The 22,032-nt window shown below is 35.5% G+C and overlaps 1 protein-coding gene and 1 pseudogene across 2 annotated transcripts; both read left to right on the forward strand.

Moving 5' to 3' along the window:
• Positions 1–359: 359 nt before the first annotated feature.
• LOC110722321 lies at positions 360–2,654 on the forward strand (annotated as a pseudogene).
• A 12,889-nt stretch (positions 2,655–15,543) lies between these two features.
• Positions 15,544–21,465, forward strand: LOC110722323 (E3 ubiquitin-protein ligase SDIR1-like). 2 transcript variants are annotated; one of them, XM_021901596.1, is made up of 9 exons: positions 15,544–15,957; positions 16,491–16,631; positions 16,851–16,905; positions 17,020–17,072; positions 17,164–17,392; positions 17,565–17,679; positions 18,307–18,352; positions 20,331–20,456; positions 20,885–21,465. In XM_021901596.1, the coding sequence occupies exons 2-9, from the start codon at positions 16,557–16,559 to the stop codon at positions 21,002–21,004; spliced, it is 819 nt and encodes a 272-aa protein (XP_021757288.1). In that variant the 5' UTR covers positions 15,544–15,957; positions 16,491–16,556; the 3' UTR covers positions 21,005–21,465. The 2 variants fall into 2 exon arrangements, with proteins under 2 accessions (XP_021757288.1, XP_021757289.1); XM_021901597.1 differs by having other exon boundaries at positions 15,547–15,957; positions 20,334–20,456.
• Positions 21,466–22,032: the final 567 nt, after the last annotated feature.

Here is a 22,032-nt window from a genome sequence, read left to right on the forward strand (position 1 = left end):
TTTACACATTTGGAATGTAGTCTAATCAGATTAGGTGTATTTTATGTTTTATTTTTATTCATGAGCTGCACCAATTTTACTATCACCGTCACACTATCTTCGTGTTTTCACCAAATTTACTTGACCTTAAATTGGAGGTATTCGTTAAAATACTTAATTTGATTATAATCCAAGTTATTCCACTTTGTACAATACATGTATATGATACAACCGTATAATCAATTAAATTAAGCCATAAATACATTGAAAAAGATATATCTAAAAATCCACTAGATTTCGCTTGCTTTTTTTTTTTTTAATTTTTTTTTTTAATTTTTTTTTAACTAATTCCTCAACCGAGAGAACTTATACCGATATTTATTTTATAAGGACATAACGAATTAACGATTTTGGAATTTCTTACCTGAACCACCGATTTATAATTTGTCCTATTTATTATTCTCTATCTTTTCTTATCCTTTCCCCCACTATGTAACACAAAAATCCTTCCCCAAAATTTTTTAGTCTCTAGCATTTGGAAACATCTGCATCATAGGAGGCAAATTCACCCACTTTCCAAGAACAAAACTTTGAAAAAATAAAATTAGACCTATTAGTGTTTATTTATTGGTACTAAAAATTTAAATTTAAAACCACAAAAATCAAATTGAATCAAAAATTCAAAATTAAAAAAATCCCCTGTTTCTTTGTTTCCAGATCCCTAGCTTTTCCTTTTTCCATCCTTGGGAAAACCAAGTTCTTTTTCATTCATCACCAGCTGTTTTGTACTTTTCTTTCCTCCCTGGACCATCCTATATATACCATCACCAAATCCAACCCCCTTCTTTCCTTTACTATAAATAACTTCATTGCGTCATTTCATCAAACACCTTTCATACACTCTATAAATCCCAAATCAATTTTCCAAATTTCTTCCTTTTTCCCCCAAATTACACCACGAAAATCACTTCAAAACCCTTAATTAATAATACCCTTTAATGGGTAATCCGAAATTTCATCAAAAATATTTAATTTTTATAATTTTTCATTTGTTACAGATATGCTCTGTTTTCGTCCAATCAAAACAGAGCAATCACAGCTCAACTCTCTCTAATACTGTTATGTTTGCGCTTAAAGCTCAGCTAATCCCACCTGGGTCAATCCAACGGCCAGCAAGTAAGCTTCCTTTTCATCACAACGTTAGTCTTACAGTCTCTCTCCTAGTTGGCACTCCACCACAACCTGTAACAATGGTGTTAGATACAGGGAGTGAGCTCTCTTGGCTTCACTGTAAGAAAAATCCGGGTTTAAATTCCTTATTTGATCCTGTTCACTCCACTTCTTATTCTCAAATCCCGTGTAGTTCACCCACTTGTAGGGCCCGAACACGGGACTTTAATATTCCCGCGTCGTGTGACCCGAAAAAATTGTGCCACGTGTCGGTCTCCTATGCGGACTTCTCCTCTATGGAAGGAACGCTTGCTTTGGATAATTTTAAATTGGGCGAGTCGTCGATGCCCGGTGTTTTTTTTCGGGTGTATGGATCAGGGTTTTAGTAGTAGTTCCGAGACGGATTCGAGGACTACTGGGTTATTGGGTATGAACCTTGGGTCGTTATCGTTTGTGACATAAATGAATTATCCAAAGTTTTCGTATTGTATTTCGGGTCAGGACGCTTCGGGTGTGTTGTTATTTGGAGAGGCTAATTTCGCTTGGCTTAAGCCAAGAAGTTACACTCCTATGGTAAAAGTTACTAGCCCTTTACCGTATTATGACCGTGTGGCATACTCGGTACAATTTGAAGGGATTAAAGTTGGGGGTAAATTACTTCCTTTACCCAAATCCATCCTTCAACCCGATCACACGGGTGCGGGTCAAACCATGGTTGACTCGGGTACTCAATTTACTTTCTTACTTGGACCGGTCTATACCGCGTTGAAGAATGAATTTTTGGCCCAAACTAGGACCACGTTAAAAGAGTTGGGTGACCCGAATTATGTGTTTCAAGGTGTGATGGATCTATGTTATCGAGTACCCTTAACTCAAAAGGGTTACCCGGTTTTACCTACCGTGACACTAATGTTTCAAGGAGCTGAAATGAGTGTATCCGCGGAGCGATTATTATACCGGGTTCCGGGTGAGGTTAGAGGACCCGATGGGGTGCATTGCTTCACATTTGGTAATTCGGATCTACTTGGTGTAGAATCTTATATAATTGGGCATCATCATCAACAAAATATGTGGATGGAATTTGATTTGGTACAATCTAGGGTAGGGTTAGCAGAAGTTAGGTGTGATTTGGCCAGTCAGAGACTAGGATTGGGCCTCTAAAAACAGTGGATTTTTTGTCTCTTTTTTTTTTTTTTTTTGAAATATACTTTTATATGTAAATGTGAAAATAATGTGTTTAAAGCTTAAAGATATGGTGTTGGTAGGAGCTTGGTTAAGAGTTTGACCAAACAAGGATAGCTAAATATCTAAAGATAGGTCCACTTCCTTGAAGGTGAGCCGTGTGAAGTGGTTTTTAGTTGGATGGTACATGTACATGTGCTATCTTTATGTACATTTTAAGTTTTTATTTCAAGTTTTTACCTGTATATACGGAGTAACATATTACATTTGTCAACTACATGTATATGTGCTATCTTTATGTACATTTCAAGTTTTTACTTGTATATACGGAGTAACAGATTTGAATGATTAAATTTTGTTTATCATATCTTCATAGTTTTTATATAGCGAAAGCTACTACTGTGTCAATTATTGTGTTTGCTAATAAAAAGGTATAAATAAACAAAAAGGAAATTAAAAATTAAAATTGGTAGTTTTAAGTCTCGACTTTAATGAAAGAAAGGGGAAAAAACTTAGCAATAGAGTATTTATATAGGTATATATATTTACGTAAAAGAGAGTATTTGATTAGTCAACATACTTAAGTAGTAAAGCCGGTCAATGCATAAGAGCAATGTTAATGTCTACATTCTACTTTGGGTTTGGTTATAATATAAGTAAATACTTAAAAATGAGATTATCCATATTCTACTTTTAGAAATCACAACCCTAGCCATTTGCCATTTTTTACATTTCAATCCTACATACGAGTACAACTCTACAATTTATCCCTAAATATATTTCAAATCAACAACATCCAACATCTCATAGTAACCATGTAAAAATGAGATTGCATTATTTACTCGAATAAAAAACATATTTATTGTGTAACTTGACAATAATTAGAGATTTAATTGCAAAATCTACATCCATAGCAAGGTTAAAAAAAATCTAATATATATATATATATATATATATTATATTATTATTATTATATATAAGTAAAGTAGGCATTTTTGGAGAGCATTTGGAACGCCACGTAAGAAATATACTTATTTCGACCAATAAGATGAAAGATTTGTATGTTATTTTTGAATTAAAAAATTATGTCGCCACCTAGATAAAAGTAACGAATTAGATTTGATATATCTAAAATTTTAATGCCACGTAGATTATAATCCACGATTAAATTATTTGAAAAAAATGAAGTAAAAATATAGGAAAAGATAAATTTATTAATTCAATACTACAAGTATAAGAAATCCAAAAAAATTATACTAAAAAATATTTAAATGATAAACCTTATAATAAAGTTTGATACCTATCATTATAAGATAAATTTTGAAGTATTTATGATAAGAAATACAAATTGCTCGTTAATTATAATTAAATTAAAATTTGTGATACCTACCATTATAAATTGACACATCATACGACACAAACAAAATTTCGTATCAATAAAAAACCCCATCAAGCGAATTTTGTGAGAGTAATTTTGTGTTAATTTTTGATCATCAATGGCCGGGTAATTTTTAGCTTAATTTTTAAAATCCTATGTTTAAATTAATATTTCTAATAATCACTTACATTGTATTAATTTGGAATACTCAAAGATTATATGTTTATGTTTTATTTACTAAATGTTTTTTTTACATGCAGATCTAACGCATCATACGACACAAATAAAATTTCGTATCAATACAAAACCCCATCAAGTGAATTTTGTGTTGGTAATTTTGTGTTAGTTTTAGGTCATCAATGTCCGGGTAATTTTTAAAATCTTATGTTTAAATTTTAATTTGTAATTATTAGTTACATTGTATTTATTTAGGATACTTAACGATTATTTGTTTATGTAATGGCATACAATTAGATGTTGTATACTTAATATATGGATAGCTTTGGTTATTTTTGAGATGATAAAAAAATTTCAATGCATTGATTTGATTTTATATCGCAACAATTTTTCATTTATTGGTAAATATATTGATTTATTTTACATAAATGTAAAGATTTAATTTATATCAATTTCAGTTTGGCTAACATTTCACGGTTCAATTTATCTATTGATGTAGTAGGTTGGTTGTGGACGAAGTTGGTGATTCTATCGAAATAAAAGATATGGTAAAACAATGAATAATGATTTAGGATTTAAATTATTAAAAATTTATCATTTCACATTAAAGATTTTATATAACGAAAAAAATATCATATTTACAATTTATTTATATTTAATAAATTCATTATAAATTATAGTAAAAATAAATATATATTAAACTTTTGTAATTTTGTTAATAAATTAAATAATTAAAAAATCTTAGATTAAAAAACCGTGCATCACAATTTAATTTATATCAATTTCAGTTTGGCTAACATTTTACGGTTCAATTTATCCATTGATGCAGTAGGTTGGTTGTGGGCGTGGTTGGTGATTATATCGAAATAAAAGATATGGTAAAATAATGAATAATGATTTAGGATTTAAATTATTAAAAATTTATCATTTCACATTAAAGATTTTATATAACGGAAAAAATATCATATTTACAATTTATTTATATTTAATAAATTCATTATAAAGTATAGTAAAAAAATTAAATATTAAACTTTTGTAATTTTGTTTGAAATTATTAGATACAATAAATCAAATAATTAAAAATTTTAGATGAAAAAATCGTGCATCGCACGGGCTTTTATCTAATTAATGAAATAAAATCCAAAAAAAATAAAAAATAAATACTGTCTTGGTAATAATTTGCATAGCATCATCAATTTTTAACACTGAGAAAGATAAGACCAATATTAGGGAAGATTTGAGCCAGATCGCCCAGATGTATGTTTTTGATCTTTGTCACGTGTGCGCAACCATTACATTTCTAGATTCATCATCACCTTTTTATGCAGCTCCAATTTAATTGATTAATTAATTAATTGTCAGATTCATTAGCAAAAAGATAGTGTTGCTTGTAATCGTGACATGTAAACAAAGCAACAGTACATATTCATGTTGTTCATCACATATATCTTGTGATTTTCTGACTCAATAAAGTCCCTCTTTTTACTCAACAATCTCCTGGCCTCCTTGATTAGTGATCAAGTTAAATTCATTTATTTCATGTTGTTTCTTTATGTACTCTTTAATATTGAGAGAATTGTTTGATCGTGAGTTGATGTGGAAGTGACCACTGTGTATCCAACGACTATGTCAAGTAAATTACATAATGCATCGTTTTCCTTTGCCATGCCCCTATAAACATCGTGGCGATAAATGTTATAGCCTCTATGTTGAAAATCGATCATACTTTACTAATCTCTCAGACTGAATAATTTCAATGGTTTAATTTTGACATTATTCGTACATTGATTTTAATCACATATGTTTCGGTATGAAACAATAGGATCTACAGTAGGCCCTTTTTCAAGTGAGAAGACTGGTCTCGGTCCAAGTGATGACTGGGCCGAGGGTTTCATGCACAGCAAATACACGTAAACTAGTCTCGGGGGTGGTTGCCGAGGAAGGCCCCTCCGATGATAAAGTTAGTTCAGTGTATTAAGAGTAAACGCTATGCAAGAGAATTAATTGCTTGAGGCTGATTGTGAATGAATGTAAAATTATACAATAAAATTGATGGCTTTTATACCTTTGTTCAATGAATAGGCTTAAGCCATTGAAGTCAGATGGGCTTGCCATGCTGACTGGGCTTGGTTGACTTTAGCATGCTTGTAGAGAGTTGAACCTTACATTGGGCTTTGTAATTAAATCATTTGGACCGACCCAATTAGGAATGACTGAATTCGACCCAAACAATATATTTACTAAATACAAAGATCATGTGTTATTGCACAATATATTGTTAAAAATAGTAACATTGACAAACTTATGCATCAATAAAGTGAGCCAAAATAAATTTTGCAAGTTTTTAAAAACCGTAGGAGTGTGTATGTATGTCACGCATTCCCATAGTTATATTAGTCCACCATTATCAAGTTGTTAACAAATAGTGTAGCAAAAGACTTGGGGGGCGTTTGGTATAACTTAAGCCTTGTTTGGTCCACCTTATTTTTACAGATTTGGTCTGGTCTGATTTGGTCTGATCTAGTCTGGTTTGATCTGATCTGACTGTTTAATTTGACCAAACTTTGACCTTAAGTGTACGATAATCTATAAGGAAAAAATATATCAAGTGGGATATTGTTAGATTCGTAATAATGTGTAGTTTATTAATATGTAATTTTCACAATTTTTTCCATTACGAAATTAAGAATATTTAGCGATAAAAAACCGCACATAAAACGATGTTCTGATCTGAACTTATTTTTTCTGATCTAAACTTATTTTTTCTGATCTAAACTTATTTTTTCTGAAATAAGTAAAAATAAGTTGAACTAAACAAAGCCTTAGTCCACCAATATCTCATTTCTAAACTATTTATTTTCCCAATAAAATTTTTGAAAACAAAAAAAAAGTGAACTGCTATTCGTCGTTCGCAAATTACAGGGTGACGCTCCCATTTTTAGGTGAAATGACGTTTTTGCCCTTGTGTGTATTTTTTGTATATAAGGGTCTACCATGAGTCACTTTAAATATCGACAAGTTAAATATTGTTCCCGAGCCCACCACTTGTGTTAAAAAAATCCCGAGCCCCAAAAAATCCCGACCCCACCATTGTACGGTAATCCCGAACAATTTAAAAATCCCGATGCATAAACGGAAAGTGTATCGAGCCGTGTTAGACGATGAACGACGACAACGTTCATACGCCGGAGGATTCGTCGGAAGAATTTGTGAGTTTTAGGAAAATTTTTTTATTTTTGGAAATGGGACTTCCGCCCAGATCCGCCTGAAATTTCCGGATCTTAAGTGGGTGATTCGGAAATTCTGGGCGGATCCCCACTTATGCTTCCGGAAATTTTGGGCGGAAGTCCCTTAATTTTTTTTTTTTTTTTTTTTTAATGTAATTGCCTATTTTATTATTATTATTATGAATAAAAGTGATATTAGTTATTATTACTTTATATTATGTATTATTTGTTAATGTTATGTACTTATTATTATTATTATGGTTATTATTATTATTAATTTTGTTAACATTATTATTATTATTATTATTATTATTATTACTACTACTACTATTATTACTATTGTTTTTATTATTATTAATATTATTGTTGTTGTTAATATGATTATTGTTATTGTTGGATATTTATTATTTTTATTGTTTAGGTGCGCATAAATTGGGTTGCGTAAATTTTGTTGTTTGTAATTGTTTTTAGTATTGTACTACCTCCGGTCGCTATTATTTGCAACTTTGAAGGGTTTCACGGTTCACGAAGCATAATTTGATAATAAAAGGAAAGGGTACTTTGTACATGTGATTAGGAGGAGAGAGAAAAAATAAATGGGGGACCACTATATTAAAATCTGATTTTGTACATGTGGTTAGGAGGAGAGAAAAAAAATAAAAAGGGGGCCACTATATAAATGTCTTTTTAACCAAAAAAGTTTGTTAAAAAGGGAAAGAAATTGGAAAGTTGCAAATAATGTTGGGCGGCCAAAAATAGTAAATGTTGCAAATAATAGCGACCGGAGGTAGTATTATTGTTATTGTTACTTGTTTTTGTTAGTATTACTTTATGTGAATGTTAGTTTATAGTGTTTGTGTTGTAATTTTATAGGATTCGGAGGTTGAAGGAGGCGGTGACGTTGTGAATTACAGTGCAAATTTTGTGACAGACACGGTTTTTCGAACGTTTGAGGATGCAGTTAAATGGGCGGATGCTGTTGCCATAAATCTGGGATTTATTCTGGTGAAATCGTCTTTCAACAAAACCAGAGATGGTCGACCATATCGGTATTTGAGATGTGATCGGAGACACAGGAGTAAGCCGAGAGATCTTGAGAACGCTATTCAGAAGGACACAAAACCAAAGCCAATGGTTGTCCTTTCTACATCAAGATATACTACGAGTTCATCACCCACAACCATCCATTGACTGCGTATCCAGAGGGGCATCGTAAAATTAGTGGGTTGAGCCCGGATGCGAAGCAGGTTGTGCGTGACATGACGAAGTCTAAGGTTGAACCGCGTAACATCATGGCGACTATTGCCGAGCAGTTTCCTGATGATCATCTAAACATCAAACACATCTACAATTGCCGGAATGACCTGAGATCGAAGATGTCTGACGGGAGAGGAGTTGTTCAACAGTTTCTACATTTGGCGAGACAGAGTCAATATCTTTACTGGGTCATGTCTGATGATGAAGGCGTTTTACAGCACGCCTTTATGGCGCACCCAGTCACGGTAGAAATCTTTCAGACGTACCCATATATGCTCGGTATGGATTCCACTTACAAGACCAACCGATACGGGATGCCGTTCTTTGAGATAGTAGGTGTGACACCAACAAATCAGAATTTCCTCGTTGCTTACGTGTTCATGCGCAACGAGTGCACGGCAAGCTATCGATGGGTTTTGCAGAGATTGAGAGACTTTATTGGGTATAATAAGGAACCGTCGGTTATCTTGTCAAACCGTGAGCTTGGGCTATGTGCGGCCTTGAGGGAAGTGTTTCCAGGGACCCCGCACTTACTTTATCGATGGCACATTAACAAAGATGTGGAGGCTCGAGTCACTGCTATGTTCAAAAACAAGAAGATCGGTGCGCAATTCAAAAATGGGAAATGGAAACGTATCATGGATGCTGCAACCGAGGAGGATTATGATGCTACTGTAGATACAATGAAAGATTGGTGGGCAAGTTATCCAGCGGTGATACAATATGTTGAGAGAACATGGCTTTGTCATAAAATGAAGTTTGTGACATTTTGGACAAACCAAGTTCTTCATCTAGGCAACAGCAACACTTGTAGAGTTGAGAGCCAACATTCGGCCGTGAAGATGTGGTTTGAATCTTCGACAGGTTCGTTGTTTGGACTTTGCTGTAGTTATTGATTAATATTAATATTTTTATTGTTATGATTATTATTTTTTTTGTTATGATTATTATGATTATTTTTGTTATTATTATTATTATTATTATTATTGTTATTATTATTATTATTATTATTGTGATTTTCACGTTGTTATTGTTGTTATTATTGTTATTTTTATTGTTATTTTTATTATCACTCCTGACGGTTTTTTTGTAATGTGCAGGTTCTTTGGATACCGTATGGGCCCGAGTTCATTGCCACATTGGTAATCATATCATCGCAATTCGTAACGGTTTGGAGGCGTCTAGGTTGAAGATTGGTCAGAAGTACCGACAATTGCCATTGTCACGTATTAACGACAAGGTGTCTCTGCATTGTTTGAAGGTTCTCGATGACGAGACGAAAAGGATGAGGGAGCTGAGCTATCAGGTGTATGAGCGATGTGGATGTGCCATGCATGTGACCCACGGTTTGCCCTGTGCTTTCCAGATACATGACCTTAGTTATCGGTGATGGTGATGATGGACCGGTGTTCGGTAATGACTCGGCCGAGGACGCCGCACATTTTCGTTCTCTGATGGATGAGGTAATCGGTAGTGATCCTGCTGTTCTTCGAAACGTATCTCGCATCATTGAAGAAGAACTGCATCTGGATCATTCAGAACTCGGAGATCCTGCTGTAAACCACCAGGTTCGTGGTCGACGAAGAAACAATGATACAAGACGTGATCCTTGTTATTTTGAACATGTGAACCGCCAGAACACTGCACGTGGTGCACGCCAAATAGGTAAGATTGACTATTGTGATTTTCACGTATATCATTATTTACTCTACTAATAACTGAACCCTAAATTTGTGCAGAAGTCCATGTGACATTAGCCAAAGCCGTTATCGACACATGCTTCCAGGACCGATGTTGCCTTACATTACAGGATGGAAGGATGTCATCGGCGATGGTAACTGCGGTTTTCGTTGTGTGGCCGAGTTCTTCTTCGGTGATCAAGGACGATGGTATGACACTCGAGAAACAATAGCAAACGAGGTCCTTGGTTATCCAGCCCTGTACGAAAGGATTTACGGTCTTGGAAGACTTGGGATCAATGTGGAGCGAATTAGATGGGACGGTGGGGCGGTTGATTCTCGTAATTGGATGGCTGCAATTCAAGATTTATTTCCTATTTCTAATTGGTTCAACGCAATGGTTATTATTCTTGGTGTTGGCACCGTACCAACCTGCTACTACCCATGCCTCACGATTTTGCCGTTGCGGGCACGAAGGGGGGTCACTGCACCTGAACGAGAGTTTGTGATCGCTGCAGTTGGGGGCTCACATTTTATCTGTATTGACCTTGCACCAGATTCACCTCTTCCCCCGATTGCAGGTTGGTGGACTGAGAACCATGAGCCAAGTGTTGACGGTTGGGATCAGCGTTACGCAGCTAGAAGGAACATGTGGGATGCGTTAATTAGATAATGAACGCATTTATGTACATTCATTTATTGTGAACAGTTGTAGAAACAATAGTCCAATTCTTAAAATACATGCCAAATGTAGAGTAAATAAATGAAATGCGTACAACTCAAAAAAACTAATAAATAGGGAAGTCACAACCCCATCATCGCCCTCCAATCAGCTCGTAGAGCCTCAGCCATTGCCCTCGTATCACGCGATACGCTCGGATACTCCTCCAGTGTCCTGTTGATAACCTCCATGGACCGACCCATCCACTGCAATAAAAAAAAAACATATTAAACAAATAAGATGTATTTGTAGTGATAATTATAGTACCAAAAAACACAAGTACTTACGTAATCCGTGTTAGTTCTCTCTGGCAGTGCGCGACTCCCATGTGATGACGCAACTGGAGAAACACGAGGATGAGAAAATCGGTACAACCACTGCATGTAACCAGGACCGACCATAGGAGCACCACCACCAAGCCTGCTGAGGGGACCTAACACCACACTGAAGACGCACCAGGGACAAACCGAGTCCACATCACATATGTCATCTCTGGCGGAAAGTCCACTCGATACATCTTCAAGTTCGTCAGTCTCTTCGCCTTCTCAGGCTTGATGATGGCTTGTGGAATGCCCTGAACGTATCCAAGTTGTCGAACCACTCGATTAGGCATATATGGCTCAATGATGCTACGGTACTGGATGCAGCCAATGAATAGAGTAGCAGGCACGCGCCGTGCTGGATCAACTCCGTACGGTAGCCAGTTCACCTCATTGTCAGTCAGATGATCCAACCTAGCACGAAAAGCGAGGAGGCGCTCGATGCTCTTGTTGGGGCACCCCGATCCGACATCCCAGGCAGACGCACGAGGAACAGTAAGCTCTCTGGTCAAGGTCCCCTGCTGAGGCCGAAAACAGGGAAAGTACTCGTAGATCCACGCCTGCAGAAGCGTAAGACAACCAGCGATTGAATCAGCATCTTTTCGTGATGCTGTACCCAACTGCCGATACATATATGCTACCACAGCAGAACCCCAGGAGTACTCAGTAATCTGAACATCCTCAACAAACAGCTCGTTGAGGAAGGAAGGATGAGTACGGTTGCCACTCTTGTTCAAAAACAGACATTCGCCAAGTACTAACCACAAGTACGCCTTGTAATGGAAACTGAAGGGCCTCTGCGACTCCAAGGTCGACTCCATTATCCTCTCAGTGAGCACCCCACTACCCTGCCATACGGTTTTAGTACCGCACTTCTCATTCAGCTCTTCTGCAGTCATATCCATGGTATTCGAGCACGCGTCCCGTAAAACGTTCGTGCTAGGAGTAGTGGAAACCATGGAGCCGTCGACACGGAGCCCTAGAATATGATACACATCATGCAGCATGATCGTGATCTCCCCAAATGGCATGTGAAACGTGTTCGTGTCTAGCTGCCATCTCTCAACAAAAGCAGAAATCAGGGGCCAGTGAAATCGCCGGAACATGATCTCGGGTAGGTGAGATAGACCACTGCCATCAATCAGTTCCAGGTGCTGCTGCGGAAGACGAGCGCGCCAGTTACCCAATTCAGTACACAACTGTGTCCTGCTCAAACACCGTAGAACATTTCGCTCCTGCCCAGCCCATAAATATGCAACCACGTGACCCCCAAAGCTAGGAATAACAGTACCATCCTCAGGCCCACCTGACATCGGCTCCTGTACTACCCACGTCTCTGAGGAGCTGGTAGAAGGTTGGCCTGGCTCCAACAAATCCCCCATGCTGAGTCCTATACACAGTACGATAATCCTGAGGGTCGTACTCTGAATCTCGACTAGCATGACTAGCTCGCTCGTCGTCCTCATCGTCAGATTCAGGCACTCTACCCGACGAGTACATGGGGGCGCTCCCATCTGACTGATGCTGCCCCGACCAAGTACCACCAGACCCGTACTGCTGCTCATGATGAAACGGTGCCTCCGAAGGTCCTGCACCACCTAACTCCCTCCTAACCGATGCATTCAAACGTCTTGATCTTGCATGTCGAGCGCCCGAACCCTCAATCTGCATTACATAAGTACAAAATCAGATTTCATTCATACTTACACACACAACTATGATATCAAACTTGAATCACTAATATTCAAATTCAAAAATATCATTTCAAAACTATAATAAACCAAATCAAATAAACAATAATAACAACATTACCAAGGATCAATAATAACTAATAATAATTTGACATCAATAACAATAAACCAAATCAAAACAATAATAAACCACAAAATCGACAACATTACAACACAACAACAACAACAATAATAATAACAACAATGGTAATAACAACAACAACAATAATTTCAATCCATTTTTTATCAAATTTTAATCACGAAAAAATTACATAACAACAATACATAACAATAACAACAAAAACAATATAATTATATTAGTAAAAAAAAACATATCAATAATCACGAGGAAAAAAAATTCCGAAATTAATAAAAACCATAATACATAACAATTACACATAACAATAACAATAACAATAAAAACAATTAAAATTAAATTACTCAACAAAAAAAAATTACATATCAATAATCACACGGAATTTTTTTTTCCGAAATTCATAAATAACATACACATAACAATAACAATAAATTTATATTACTCACAAATAATACAAAAAAAAAAAAAAATCGACCAAAAAAAACAAAAAAAAAAAAAAAATAATCAGAAAACCCAGACTTCCGGAAATTTCAGGCGGAAGTCTGAGTTTTACTTTTTTTTTTTTTTTGTTTTCCAAAATCTGAAACAATAAAACACCAACTAACCTGCTCGCCGCCACTAACGCCGCCCCCACGACCACCGTAAGTCAGCCCAACGCATCGCTGGTCCGCCATACCCGGATTCAACCTTCGATTGGTGTTCGTTGTTCTTTGTTTGATTTTCAAAGTTTGGGGTTTTTTTTGAAAAAAAATTTCTGATTTTTTTTTTTTTTTACAATTTCTGACTTTTTTTTAGAGAGAGAAAATTTTAGAGAGAGAGAGTGTGGGTTGTGAAGTGACTTGCGAGTTTCGGGAGTGAGTTTCCCGAGTATTTATATACGAGGGGCAAATTAGAAAATTCAAGTAATAAATGCAAGTGTCACCTAGTAATTTGCGAACGACGTTTAACAACACCCAACAAAAATTACACTAGCTAGATATATCTATAAAAAAACACGTGCATGTTCACTTTCTTAAACTCTTTCTCTTTTCCCTTAACGAGCCAAACGTCATCTTAAAAAAAAGCGTAGTATGGTCCAGTGGTTGATGGGTTGAAGCTAGTCAACCATGAAGAGAAGTTGGCCAAGAATGGGTTGTATTGTACAGTCAATAGTAATAGACCTCGTGCTGCCCATCCTTCTTGACTGGGTTGGATCCAGTTGGCTCGTGGGCCCGTGGATCCCCCATCCACTTTTTTTCTTTTTTTGCAGGTTTTGGATTTTTGGCTTGTAAAAAACGTAAAAAAAAAGAGAAGAAGGTTAACACAAATTCTTATATGTGGTTGGCCATGTGGTGTAGTCAATCATAATGGGGGTTAGTTCGTTAGTATTATAGGGGTTACGCGATCAATGTTACAGGGTTTACTTCGTCAGTGTCTAGGGGTACATCTGATCTAGCAGTTTCGCTTTCTGCCCTTTCTTCTCTACGGTTTCGGCTTCTTTTGTTGATAAATAGTAGCAAGCTGCTCTTTGTCACCCCATTTTCCCCAGGGGTGCATAGGAAGCTTAAGGAAAAGTGCTAGAGATTGTCATTCTTAAAGTCCCGGGTGAGTGCGCTAGCACAAAAGCCGTTGCGCCTTCTATCATCAAAAGCGGGGGCAGAAACAACCTACCAGGCTGGGCCGTAGAACATTTTATTTAGGCTGGAAGCAACATTTTGCCTTTTCCAAGACAGAGCACTCATGGCACACACGCTTTATCCAGAAACTCGGGATCGTAAATGGATTCGGGTACCATTCTAATTGCCTTGAGAAATGAAGAAAGACTTATTCTTCCCCAATTCAGGAAGACAGAAATCATCGGTTGGTTCTTAACCAATGATCCGAACTCCCACAGAAATTAACACCACTTTACTCAATTAGAGTTACAAGGGTTACTTGATCAGAGTTATAAGGGTTACTTTGTTTTTTTACAACAGGCCACATGGTATGACCAGCCGCACACAAGTATTAGTTTATAGAATTTTTTTTTTTTGAAATTTAATTTTAATGTGGACTTTTTTTTTTTTCTATTCCTGAATCTTGCTAAGGAGTAGTTACCCTCATGTAAAGAATTTTCAGATTAAAATTTAGAATGGAATCTTCTATTAAATATAAGTAAATTGTAGTACTCGTAAGAGCTAGTAAAAAAAGAGACAAATATTGAAAGGTGAAACATGTAATGATTAGTCAAATATAATTTTCAGTTAAATTTAGATGCTATTAAAGGATTATATAGGTTGCCAATGCAATTTTATGACATTCCTACCCCTTAATTCACAGTCCAATTTTTACTCGAACTTACATTTTGAACTTTTGTGTAAAAAATATACAGAGTAGAATAATTTGGAATGTACAAGTTACATCTAATTTAAGCCTAACTTGTTGAGCTTGGTAACCCAAACTTGTGACCCAAGTAGGAGCATTAAAGTGGCGAAATTTATGAAAGTTTCAAGCATCTGTCAGGTAATGGCGGTAGCTCATTCAACATACAAATAAAACTTAGCTGTTGGCTAACACATGCAGTGCGATAGACCCAAAAAATTTAAGCCTAACTTCTAAGTTCTAACGACTAATTAATTAGTAAATCGGGAGTATCATTATTATCCATAAAAAAACATAGTTGGATTGACAAAATAAATGTTACTCCGTAGGATTGACAAGGTAATTCCGTAACTTCTGTTATTATCCAACTCCAACCGCTGCGTTTTAATAAAACTTCAAGTTTTTACAACACAAAAATAAAAAAAATGTAAAAAAATTTCTGGAAAATTGGAGCTGACGAGAGAGACCTCCCGAGTCAAAAAGTTGTGCGCAACTCGGTCTCCGACTCTCAACGCGTCTGAGTCACACCGCCGGCTTTCGTTGTCTACAATTCTAAACCTCTCAAAATTCTTTCAATTTTTTAATTGAGTTTGTTATTTAGGATTTAGTATACTCAAGAAAAAATTTGATCAATTTGATTTTGATCAAATTTTGAGTTCATTTTGTTCTATTCTACTCACAATTTCTGACACGATTAATCGTAAGTTTCTCATTTTTCATTTATTCTGTATAATTTTGTTTGATTTGTCTTTTATTTTGATTTTTAGGGTTTGTTAGGTGAATTGGAGTTAAATTTAGCGTTATGCTATCTGTTTTTCTTGAATTGAGAAACTTTTTGGTTGAAGAATCAAGAATTTGAGCTGTGTTTGGTAATTTTAGGTTTCCATTTCTAAATTGATCTGCTAATACGATGAAATTTTGTGGCTTTATGATTTGTAAGATATGAATTGATCCCTTATTTGACGACATTAAATTTTCACTCCAAGAACTTAATTAATTAATTTAGGTTTTTTTTTTTTTTTTTTTTTTTTTTTTTACTGGCATGTTTCCAATAAAGGGTTAAAATGGATTATAATGTGGGTTTACTTGGACAGTTTATGGAGAATTGTATATTTGTATGTATTGCAGAATGCAAAAGTTTATGAGATTGTGTATTGGGGCAAATTTATTGGATGTTTGTAACTTTGTATTGACATTTTTGTTGTTGTTGTTGTTTGTTTTGAACCTTTGAAGGGAAGCTCTTCATACAACATACAGATTAATATTTTACCGAAGTTCGTTTTGTGAAATTATACGATCATGAGTTTTGTGTTTCGAGGGTCTCGAGCTGACATCGAGAATGCTTTTCCAGGAATGATTCCTGAACGGCGTGTGGTACATATCGTATAGCTTGCTTTCAAGTTGGATATCCTTATTTTTGGAAAATTTTAGGATTAGCACAACAGTTAAAAATCCCAGACCCCTGTGTATGAATTTCACTGATATGAAATGCCCTGGTTTAATAAAATTTACCTTGTCAAACCTGACATTTCTTGTTTTATGATATTGACACTAACGCAAACATTCATTTCTTCTGTTGTTTTTGTTTATCAGCGCATTCATGCAGCACGGCCAGTGAATACCAATTCACTTGCTTTTCTTGTAACTGGTATATTACTTGCTTCTATCTTTGTAATATTTGCAGCTTTGGTTTTTGTTTATATATGTTTCTATTGATCAATTTTGGATTTGGCTAATTCTTATACATTTATATTTGTTGCAGTACTTTTGATCTTCATGATTCTAAATTCACATCAAATGTCACCGAATTTTTTGGTATATATGTTTGAGATATGCAAGTTGATTTGTGTTTAGTATATCCAGTTATTTTAAGTGGTAACATGATGTGTTTTTACTCTACGTGAAGCTCTGGCTGGTATTTGGCTTCTTTTTGATGGCTACTAGCCTAAGAATGTATGCCACATGTCAACAACTTCAAGCACAGGCACAAGCACATGCTGTAGCAGCCAGTGGCCTACTTCGCCATACTGAGCTCCGTGTGCAGATGCCACCATCTATTGCATTTGCCACTAGAGGACGTCTGCATGGCCTTAGGTTGCAGCTTGCACTTCTTGATCGGGAGTTTGACGATCTAGGTATAGTGAATTGAGTTGCCTTTTGCGCTTGCCTATAATTTAAGTATTTAACTGGTGGAATGATGCTGATGATTCACAAATGTTCATATTGTTTTTTTTTTTTTTATCTATCCATTTTCCTTGTGTTCTTTCTTCTAAAATAAAATTATCATCTTATGTTGTATCATTGCAGATTATGAAACTTTAAGAGCTCTGGATGCTGACAATGCACCTGCCGTTCCTTCAATGAGCGAGGATGAAATAAATGCTCTTCCTGTTCACAAATATAAAGTTACCGATGTGGAAGGGTGAGATTTTGTTTGGTCTTGTTTTCAGCAAGAAGGTTCCCTATGTATACATTTCTTTATTTAAATGTCTTCGACAAGTGTTATAGAAGTTTCACATCACTATCAATTTGTGGCCTATATTTTGGATATGCAAGTATTCTTCCATGAAAAATGACATGCACACACACACGCATATCAACTGCTAAACATGGCTATTAGGTTGCTGTGATATGTGAACTGTGACAGGTAAGCAGATTTATAACAAACATCATCTTATTGGAGAGATTGAAGCCCATAACTGTCTTTATAATTTGTCTTGGTGTACATGAAGTGATAGTATTCTTAAACTTAATTTTCATGTTTGTGCATGCACTTGTCAATTTCCAGTTTGAAGCTTCTACTTCCGCATTTTTCTTTAATCTTTTGTTTATGTAAATTTGTTTCTGTATATTTTTGTATTTTTCTTTGGAATAGGTTATCCTGCTTATCTTTTCTTGATATCTGTGGACAATAATTAGGCCAATCTTGGCAGAGATAATCTATATTAATGCTCAAGATGGATTTTGAATTTTTATTTTATTTTTTAAAAGTTTGTTGTTAAATTTTGCTAGCATATGCATATTGACATTTTGTTTTCTTTTGAGACAGTGATATGGTATCAAAGAAGCAGGCATCATCTTCAGCGTCTTCTGAGGTAATCTACTTCTGTGTGCTTGATTTTTGTTGGCTTGAATTCCATAAGATGGTGTACGGAAATGGCTGTTTCAGGGTTGGCAGTTGCCACATTCTGCTCATCTGTGAGCTAATTTATTTGGTGTCCTATAGTACAAGTAGTGGATCACTACTATACCACAGTCTAGATGAAGATTAGTTCAGTGAGTTCAATAGCTTATAGGCCATCTTATTAGTTTCTTAAGAAGAAAGAGAGATACAAGGTCAATTTAATCAATTACTTAACAAGTAATAACAGTCTCCCTTAGGCTTTAACAATCCAACAGAGCTGATAATTATATGTTTAATTAAGCATCCCATGAGAATTAGCAAGATCTCGGTTCTCGTATATATTCTGTGTAGTGGAACAAACAATATTCCAGGCAGCTCTGTGTCAAATATCGCTTCCTCTCCTCCTCCTCCTCCTCCTCCTTATGTCAAGCTATGTGACAAAGTTTTACATTGGCTGTCACAGACCTACCAAACCCTCCTCCTTTATTGCTTCCTCTTGATTGCATTTTTTATTTTAAAATCTAGACACTGATAAGTAACTTTTTAGGTATACTAGGTTGAAATGATATTCGATGGCATGGAGGTGCGGTAGATCAGTTTTTTCTCTGCTACTATATTTACCTTTTTTTTTTCCTCACCAGATGAGCGAGCTATTGTAGTCCAACATTATGTGTATTTGTGGTTACTCAGCACTGAATATTCAACCTTTTCATCAAGCCTCTGTTTATTCCTGGCTCTCTAGTTGTTTTACTTTAGTCGGTAAACAGCACTTCTTCCTCCCTTCATGCTTACCTTTTTCCTTTAATATCTTCTTCCTATCTTTGTCTCTAGTTTTTCTTGAAAATCCTTATTTCATTTAATAGGAATCATAAATTTTGCTAGAGCTTCAGATATATAGGCATCTCCATTATCTTTGGGCCATAATTCTACCTTGAAACGTCTACTAAAGGTCATTGGATCATTATATGGGTCTTCCATTTATTCAAGTGCTCTGTGAAAGGGAAGCAAAGAGAGGGGTTTTTTTTTTTTTGGGTGGGGGGGGGGGGGGGGGTGGGAGGTTGGGGGGGGGAGATGTGGTGGTGGTTAATAAAGCCCTCTCAGTCCCAAAATCCTAGGCCTATTACCCTTATATATTTTTGCACGATTGAGATATGTTGGACCATGCCATTGTAGTCTATATACCAATAAGCGTTTCCATTGATTGTGGTTATATACAGATTACTGTAATTTGACTGAGATAGTAAGTCATAAATGAAACCTGGATTTGCTCTCATCTGCTCAAGAACAGTTGGATATCCTTGTAATAGGATTTTTTCTGTTTCATGTTCCTGTTGTTATGATGTGAAGATACCTGTGTGCTGTTGTTAAAATCAGTTGCAAAAAGGGAGAGACTGCTGTTAATATAATGTGGCTACTGCCTAGGGGGATGGGCATATATCATCTGCTCAAGTAACTCGTCAACTGAGAAGAAATTATTTCTAAATGGGCTTCGATAGTTGTTTATCATCTGAAAGGTTTTCTTTGATGAATGGCCGATGGGTTGCTCTTCTATATGAAGCAATTTGTCTTTGGGAGCATGATTATTTTGTCCGAGGTCTTGTTTTCTTTTTAACTCCAGCACTTTTGTGCATTTTTTCGTGATTTGTTCTTTGTTTAAGGGTGAAATCTTTTCTGTTTAGATTTAGAAACTGAATATACTCATGGTTCTTGTTTATGTGGTTCATTCTGATTTATTTATATCTGCAGAGGAGGAGGTCAAATTTCTAGTTTCTGTTTTGTCCCTAGATTAGGCCCATACTAAATTTTTTGTTAATTGAATATATGGCTATTGAGCTTGAACCAATAATAGCTGATTTAGTATTGAACTTTGTAAAGAATGCAATTGATCTTGTCTATTCATTACATTATATTGATATCTTTTGTTGGGTAACTTTCTTCTAAACCCGAAGCAGCAGGACATTTCTATCAATGTTGGCAGCTCAAAGGGAAGCTCAGAAGATGAACTAACTTGTACTGTATGTTTGGAGCAAGTAAATGTTGGAGAACTCATTCGTAGCTTGCCATGTTTGCACCAGGTGAGTGCTATTAGAGGTTATCTTTGCTTTTCTTGCTTGTTTTTGAGTGGGCTCTACGTTGATTATTTTCTGAGATGAAAAGCAGAAATTTGTGTCCTCTGTTGGTTTACACAACTCTGTGTTGTGAGAAAATGAGCTTGATATATTGTTGCCTATTACTGATAATACAGTATTTCATAAGGTTGGTAAGTTGATTTTCTGTTTTTTTTTTTTTTTTTTTTTTTAGTCAGTCTTTAAACTTGAAATTTGTTGTTCCATGCAACAGAGGTACAGTTTCTCCTCTTTCTGTATGACCACTATGGTTATGGTGCTTCAATCTATTAAAAAGCTTTTAACGAGTGTGACTAAACTGAGTAATGATTGCATGTTTAAAGTTTTTTGTCATCTCATTTTAGAAATCTTATGCTGTTTTTTTCTTGCTCGTGCAGTACCATGCTAGTTGCATTGACCCATGGCTTAAACAGCAGGGAACGTGCCCTGTATGTAAGTATAAGGTTGGGACTGGCTGGCAAGAAGACAGCCACGATGATGCTTCATATATGGTTTAAAAAGTAGCTCTGTAATCATTGCATTCAGCCTGTTTACGATTATATGTAGCTTTAGTCCTAAGCTGGATGCCTCTACATTCATGTGAAAAATTAGCTGATCCCGGAACATACCAGTAGTAGGAGTATTTGCTGATGCCTTGTTAGAAAATTTATACACGGCATGCTCGATATGAGATAATAGAATAGACAGAAAGGCAATGATGTTTCATGTGAACATGACTACAATATGGCCTATATGTAGCCGTGTTAGGTACTGAAAAATACCACTGAGTATGTTCTTCTTTGGGCTATAGGATGAAGATTACATGTAACAATGTAACATTGCCACTCTCTATATTTTATTGTGTACCAAACAAGTCGTCAAGTTTAGCCTCTTGCTTTGCTTTGTAAATTTATTAGCATTATTAGAGAACCTGCATTACATTTTTTTATTTTATTGTGAATTTACTCTGATTTCCTCCAAAGTCTATGAAATTTGATTTTGATGCTGATACAGATTGAGATTAGCTTGGGATTTATTGACTTATTGTTTATGAGAGCTGGTAATATTAATATATACTTCTATTGAATACGAAGTATTGCAGTAAGATTGAGGCCATTATTAACTTCCAACATCTTTTATAGATTGGATTGAACTTCCAACATTAAAGAACATGCATGTATAATAAAAAAAGACATTAATCAAGAGCATAATGTAAATCATGCTCTCGAGTGCACAAAATATTATATAATGGGATCTACATCCACAAGATATTAGTAGTCATAAAATTGGTAGCTCTATAAAGCTTGGTTTGGTTTTTTATTATTATTATTATTATTATTATTATTTTAATATTTTTAAGTGGTAAGATAAAAAATAATTAGAAAGCCCTCTTCACGAGAGGTATTTTTAATGTTTCAGTCGAAAAAATAGAGTAAAGCGTATATTTTAGAGAAGAAAAGTTGGGAAAAGAAGAATGCATGCTTAATCCATCTTCAATTATCTTTTTATTTCATTTGTTCAAGTGCATCGTTGATTGCGTACCAAA

This window comes from Chenopodium quinoa, unplaced genomic scaffold (assembly GCF_001683475.1).
Source record: "Chenopodium quinoa cultivar QQ74 unplaced genomic scaffold, ASM168347v1, whole genome shotgun sequence".
Classification (NCBI taxonomy): domain Eukaryota; kingdom Viridiplantae; phylum Streptophyta; class Magnoliopsida; order Caryophyllales; family Amaranthaceae; genus Chenopodium; species Chenopodium quinoa.

What these genes read in the sequence shown, in the direction of transcription:
- LOC110722323 (XM_021901596.1), top strand. Translation starts at nt 16,557, where the DNA reads ATGAGTTTTGTGTTTCGAGGGTCTCGAGCTGACATCGAGAATGCTTTT. An exon ending in AAATGTCACCGAATTTTTTG is followed by an intron (nt 17,073 to 17,163) that starts GTATATATGTTT and finishes CTCTACGTGAAG; the next exon opens with CTCTGGCTGGTATTTGGCTT. An exon ending in TCGGGAGTTTGACGATCTAG is followed by an intron (nt 17,393 to 17,564) that starts GTATAGTGAATT and finishes GTATCATTGCAG; the next exon opens with ATTATGAAACTTTAAGAGCT.